At 39.1% G+C, this 7500-nt stretch overlaps 1 protein-coding gene across 1 annotated transcript in view; it reads left to right on the forward strand.

Moving 5' to 3' along the window:
- Positions 1-1765, forward strand: part of LOC135221953 (T-box-containing protein TBX6L-like) — a 7888-nt gene extending 6123 nt beyond the window's left edge. Inside the window, exons 3-4 of the mRNA XM_064259994.1 lie at positions 1-229; positions 405-1765. The exon at positions 1-229 is cut by the window's left edge and continues 334 nt beyond it. Of these exons, the coding sequence (XP_064116064.1) occupies positions 1-229; positions 405-1084 (909 nt within the window). The 3' untranslated portion in view covers positions 1085-1765. The remainder of the gene's footprint in view (positions 230-404) is intronic.
- Positions 1766-7500: the final 5735 nt, after the last annotated feature.

Below are 7500 nucleotides of genomic sequence, written 5' to 3' on the forward strand. Positions count from 1 at the left end.
TCCCTGCACTGGGCCGCCTTCAACACCTTCGCCTTCCCTCAGACCTGCTTCATGGCCGTCACCGCCTACCAGAACGAGCGCATCACGCAACTCAAAATCGACAACAACCCCTTTGCCAAAGGCTTTCGCGAAAATGGCCAGCTGCGGTCGAAAAAGCGGTCCGGAGGGGCGTCCCCGCCCGCCACCGACATCACCTCTGCCCCTGAAAAGTCGACGGAGGCAGAAGATGGTAAGATATTTTCGTACTTCGGAAGTCAACATTTACAATTTGAAATTATGGGTTGCTTTTCCTTTTGACTATATTCAACACCTGAGTAAACCTGCTTATTTTTGACATTTTTAATGTGCCCATAAGGCATATATAGAGATAGGTCATTAATGAATCTCATTTTTTCTGCCAACAGCCACCCTGGACAAGAGAGCGAGGCTTAACAGCGTGGACAGCGGCGACCTGGACGTCTCAGATCTGGACGACCGACCGGCCTCTTCCATGTCCGTCGAGAAGGATCCTTCAGACGAGAAGGTGGACATCGAGAGTCCTCCGACGCCGCCGCCGCCTTTCCTCCCACCTCCGCAGATCATCAAATCTGAGGCTGAGGAAACCCCGACGTCAATAGTCTCCCCTCTCATGTCAGCCGCCTCCATGATGGCTGCTGCCGCGGCCTCTGCCGAGACAGCGAAGGAAAGGACCCCTCCTGCGCCCGTCGAACCCCAGAGGCCCCTTCACGAAGTAGGCATGCTATCCCCGGCCGCCCCGCGGCCTTGCTTACCTTCCCCGACGTATTCCGCCGGTTTGCCCGGCGGGGTTCCTGCAGGGATGGCCGCCAGCTCTCTGCCTTACCCGTACCTCTACTACAGTCACATGATGTCGCCCTACCTTCTGAGTCGGGCGCCGCAGCTGCACGCCACGCCCCTCGAAAAGGCAACCGCCGCCGCAGCCGCCGCTCGGGAGATGTACACGTACCCTACCTACTTGAGGACGCCCACCGCCCATCATTCCTCGGTGCCCACGACGCCCTCGCGCCCGGCCCCGATCCACCCTTACAGCTACGCACTTCCGCCACAGGTACCCGCTAACCTATGATGACCTGCGACCTTTCGAATGCCTCCTTCCTTCGCTCACAGACCGCAGTCCATTCAGTCAATCAGCCATTCCTCATCCTATTTTGAGTAGGTTCTGATCAGCCATTTCGTTCATCATCATGGCCGCCACAACGGCCGACACAATCCTCAGTACCTTCGCTTCTCATACGCCATCTAAATGTGTTCAGACATTCACTGTACATGACTCATTATCCTCACCGTTTCACGCATTTACAATCATCACTGCATTAATGGTGTCCTATAGTGATCGTTATTATAGAACGCGCGCGGCGGGGGAAGGCTTCTTTCCTACGGAGCCATCCTCGGGCGCTTTGTCACTGTTATTACTTTCAGTTTGTCAACAACCCTTTGCTTGCAAATCATGCAGCCCTAGCGAGTCCACGTTAGAGCTTACATGAGCACGATCTTCTGTAGTAGGTTCGATCACGTGCCAAAGATCTTTTCTTTCTTGCTTTCTTCTTCTTCCTCCTCTTCATCTCCTTATTCATCTTCTTCTTTTCATGAGAATTTCACGGACTATTTATTTTTTTATATTTTCATGGTGCTTGTTGTAAATAACATTATTAATTGTACAGTTGTTATATTAGAAGACGGGTAAAGTAGTAGGAGAGCGTGGTGTATTCAAGGCCACCGCCGTTGTTAATAAAACCTTTTTTTAAAAGACGATCTTTTGAATAATCCCTCTCTCGATTCAGAACACGATTTTTTTAATACTACAATGGAAGTAACTGTTGCAGCAGGAAATGAAATTTTCAACTTATTAACTCTGTTACACAAATCAAAGACTAATGTGGTAATGTAAAAGGAAAGTGAAGAAAAGTTAGATATATTTATGCAATAGAAACGAACACATAACCAGGGAGGATGTATGCCCAAAGCAATATGCAAGCAAATATCCATCGTTAATTCTTGACGAGTGTGAAAAGGAAATCAAGATTGGCACATGAATGACAACGTGTACTTTGCAAGACATTACCTGAAAAGGCTGATTTTCAAACAAAGCTCACAGAACAGCACTAGTATTTCCCAATCTTTTGAAAAGGATCCATAATTAAACAGAAATCTCGTCGTCTCCAAAAAATTGACAGACTCTGATAATAAAACAAGCGTTGTAACTGTCTATTTGTAGTAAACTATACCTTTTGCTTTCATATTGTCGCTATATTAAGTATTGGAATATACAGTTTTGAGCCAAAGGCCAAGATCTGGGACCTAGGAGGACATGCAGCGCTGAACGCAACGTTGAGACAATTTTTAGGAGAGGGTGGAAAGTAAAATAGAAGAAAGAGAATATGAAGAAGGGACACTGCAAAGATCTTAAGTAATGCCTACAGTCACCGCGGAAGGTGCACTGACGGCACTAGCCCCCTACGAATGTCGCCATATGAAGTCTAACGCAAGTTTGCTAATATTCATTACATAGTGACTGACCATTAGTGATGTGAACTGTAATATGACCATACTTAAGACATATAGTTTAGTCCTAGGTGCGACATTAAAATTTTCATGTTGAATATAGATATAAGTATATATGCATATATATATATATATACACACAGATACACACACACACACACACACACACACACACACACATATATATAGTATATATATAGAGATTAATAGATATATAATTAATATATATATATACATATGGTAATCTTCGCTTGCTTAAGGGACCTATTGAAATTTTAAGCCAAAAGAGTGATAGCCTTTTAAATTGCAAAATTAAAAATAAGATTTTGAGAAGCATGTAGTAGACAGTGCAACATTATTGCACAATGTTGCATCAAAGGATTCCAGGGTTAAAAGATTTTCGAATTATAGCTATGATTATTAGTACCTCAATTTGCATTATTATTATTATTATTATTATTATTATTATTATTATTATTATTATACATTATTATTATTATAGTTAAAATCTTTATGCAATTAACATGGAACAAGCAATCTCTGGACAAAGATAAAAACAATGTCAATTGGGAGTCACAACTGAACATAAATGAAGTTAAAAATAAACGGCGGTAAATCAGCAACCAATCAGCGCATAGGTACTTTCGTAAACAATTGAGAAATAAACCAGAAATACTAAGGACATCAATTTCTAGACTGTGCCACAATTAAAAAACGAAGGAAATTAAGCACAAGATATAGTCATACAATATTCAGTAAAACGATTCCATATGGGATAGAAAAATTAAATTACGTATTTACTTTCATCTTTTACTATAACAATACTCTATATATTCAGCTTAAATATATATATATATATATAATATATATATATATATATATATATATATATGCATATATGTATATATATATATATACTATATAAATATATATATATATATATATATATATATATATATATATATATAGATATATAGATTGCCATTCACTTCTAAATTAATGACCGCCCAATTATTCAAATGTTCAACTATAAAACACGATATTATAAAAAAGAAATACTATGTATATACTTACATACACATATATATATATATATAATTACTATACTTATATAAATATATATATATAAATAAATAAAATAAATAAATATATAATATTAAATATACACAGGGCAATTTTTAACCAGCTTCAGAAACTTTACGTCCTAGTCGTGTGATGTAAGATTTCATAAACGTCACGGGTAAAAAGGCTGAAATGAACTATTATTTCTAGTACGTCTGTATAGCTGTATAGGACACTTCTTTGTGACGTCCATCCTGACATCTGAGGGAAGCTAAAATTGGTTTATATCACTGCGGTTTCAGCTGGGCTGAGTTTTCAATATTACGAGACCTGGCAATATGCCCTCAAGACGTATGCATGAATAACTGACCAAACATCGACGGCCGGGCCTAAAAGAACAGGCCTGCATGTTTAACATTGCAGGACGAATGTCGCCACTCACAAAGAAGTTATCACACCACATGGCTTATATATAACTCAGCGAGAAATGATGGCATCAGGCGCCCCCGAGAAATATGATCTGGAAAATTCATAAGAAATGGGTGGGCTCCAGCGGAGAAAACTTCTTCTTTATTTACCATAAAGGAGATTTATGTTCGGGGAGCGCATTGACGGGGAAGTTAATATTAATGCTGGCGGCTCAGCCGATAGCAGTATTGACTTTCTGCCGACGAGCAGAAAGCGAACAAAGGCTTTCTTCTTTTCTTTTTCAAAATGCTGCAACCGGGCACATACGCTATAAATCCCATTGCGTCCCGATAAAAGAAAAAAAATAACAGTTTTTGAAGACCTCAGACGCAGCAGCAACGATCGCAAATCACGAAGCAAGGGGGCCATAGAATGGCTAATCATTCCCCCTCCTACCCCCAACTTAACGGCCTACAACACCACTTCCAGCCATTGGAAAATGAACTGCCGACCATCACAACCGCTGTGTCAACAAACACCAAGAGTCTCTCCTGTCGAATCACTCACGATATAAATATGGAATTCTTAATCACTATGCAAATGTCTCCTGTTTATCCAAACGATGTCTACGGGCGAGGTTTGGGAGGGGTGGGGGGGGGGGGATACTTACCGCTGTATTTCACTATCCCCAACTGGCACTCATTCGAACTGATGGCGGTGGACGCTATAAAGTCATTCCTGGGTCAATGAAATAGTGTACGGGATATAATTATGCTTGAATTCCTAATCAGCCCACTGGTAGGCAACTTACTCACAATGTACTGACGTTCAATTTCACGAGAGAATTCCCCATTAGACCACACGTTAACATGTTATGCGCTAAGAGCAATTTGCTTTAATTAGAGGTTCTTTTCAGAATTTTTTTCCATTTACAAAACCCAAGACAGAGCCAGTTACTGTAGGTGCTGTATTAAAATAATAATATAATAATAATTCTAATAATAGTGCTGGCTACTGTAGGTATCGTAAAATAATAATAATAATGATAATAATAATAAATAATAATAATAATATAATGAATAATACAATAATGCTAAAGAAGAAGAAGAAGAAGAAGAAGAAGAACAAGAACAAGAAAAGAGGCAAGAAACAAGAAGAAGAACAAGAAGAAGAAGAAGAAGAAGAGGAGAAGGAGGAGGAGGAAGAAAGAATCCTTAATAGAGAATTAACCCACAAAGTAACCCAATGCTCCACCAGCCCATAACAGTGATCTGGATTCATAATAAAACAATAAGAGTGAACAAATGTATAAATCCTCAGCTTTGAAGCAATTCGCAACGAGCATAACAAAAGAACTCTCGTTCACATCAGGCTAGAACCCCGACCTGCGCACAGAAACAGAAGTTTAGAGAGAGAAGCACAGAAACAGAAGTAAATAAAAGAAGAGACGAACAGAACATCAAAAGGAAGCAGACTGCAAAATGGCCAGCGGTCTGAGTCTTATACATCGTCGATAATTTCGGTCCCGCGGAAGATATCCAAGGGCTCTCTTTTGTCGGAAATTAACGCGTTGTATCCCACCCCCCGTGCTAATGATTTATTTCCGATTTGCAACGCCTGCAGATACCAATAATTGCTACTGTGAAGGTAGCACCGAACCTTTCGCTTCCTTTGAAATGGTCAACGCAACCATTATATATATATATATATATATATATATATATATATATATATATATATAGTATATACATACACACATGTACACACATATATGTATTATATATATACATATACATTATATAATATATATATATATATATATATATTATATATAATATACATTAAATAAAACCAAAACTTTTACATAAAACACCTTTATTCAGTAACGAATACCGATTTCGGAGAACTTACCTCTATGACCAAGTCTGACAACAAAAACCGAGAGCAAAAATGGAAAAAAATCGCCTAAAACATATACCATCATTAGAATACAGCAATGTAAAAAAACGAAAGTTATACGTAACCTGGTAATGCAAAAGAATAAAGATGAAACAAAGCAATAATACAATAAATAACACATACCTGGAACATAAAGGGACACACATAAACACTAACAATTTTAAACACAATATCTTCGCGGACCTCTCGTTGCTACTAAAGGAAGGCTTCAATTTTAAACTTCAAAGGCTTTTCACTATTGGCAATTCCATGGGAGCCTCTCCACTGGAGAGAGAGAGAGAGAGAGAGAGGAGAGAGAGAGAGAGAGAGAATAGAAGAAAATAGAATACAGAATTTAGGCCAAGGGCCATGCGCTTGGTCCCATGAGGTCATTCAGCGCTGAAATGGAAATTAACAGTAAGAAAGTTTGAAAGGTGTAACAGGAAGAAAACTTCACAGTTGCCCTATGAGGCAATTGTTAGGAGAGGGTGGAAAGCAAGATGGAAGAACAATATGATCGTAGGTACAGTGAAAGGAATGAGAGGGGATGCAGTTAGGGGCCGAAGGGACGCTGCAAAGAATCTTAAGTAATGCCTACAGCGCACCGCATGAGGTGCACTGACGGCACTGCATGAAAAGAGAATCTAAGCAGAAACGCCGATCATTATTTTCTGCATGATCATGTACGACAGTGTACTGTGGCTTCGCTAAATATCTGTTTGTTATAATGAATCTTCACAGATTTTCAAACCATTCTAGTGCAAGTCCTCGGCAATTTGTTTTCCCACGTAAATTGCAAAACAGCAATTGCACTCATATTACAATGAAATCTCAACGTTTGAACGCCTTACATACAGCCATTTTTTTAGTAACTGATTTCTCTCTGAATTTCACATTGCCTTCTGTTACTTCTTTCAAATGAACACCACATTCTTTGGAAGCTTGAATTTCAAGTCAATGGCCCCTGTGGGACTGTTCCATATGAATAGGGTTCATCTTCCGAATAATAATAATGTAGTTTTTGGGGTATGGTGTCTTTGTACTTAAGCTACCAATAGTGTACTACCTGCCTTTAAGTTGCTAGTATATTCTAATTATTTTAGTGTTGCCTTGTCTCATTTTTATGCTTGTACATTACCAAGTTTTGTGTAACCTTCATTTTTACATTGCTGCATTCCACTGATCGTGTTTACATTTGTACCTTTTTTTTTCTTGTCAGATCTGATGATGGAGACAGGTTCTCCGAAACCAATAATCATTACTAAATAAAGGGTGTTTTATGTATAAGTACAAGTGCTGCATCATATTTCAAGAATACCGGATATCGTAATTTTCAATTTGTAATTTTTTTCAGTGTTAAATAACCATTTAAAAGACGCGGGGAAAGTCAAAGCCAAATACTACGTACAGAATTAAGTAATTAGCTGGCCCTCATATACTTATACTTTATATCGGATGAGAAAATTTGGAAGTTTAAAAACATAACGAGAAAAAGCCTTCAGAACTTCAACAAAGATTTGGTTAGATTCCTTGGAAGTGCCTCATGGCCAGTGCCATTTTCGGCTGAAATGA

This window comes from Macrobrachium nipponense, chromosome 3 (genome assembly GCF_015104395.2).
Source record: "Macrobrachium nipponense isolate FS-2020 chromosome 3, ASM1510439v2, whole genome shotgun sequence".
Lineage (NCBI taxonomy): Eukaryota > Metazoa > Arthropoda > Malacostraca > Decapoda > Palaemonidae > Macrobrachium > Macrobrachium nipponense.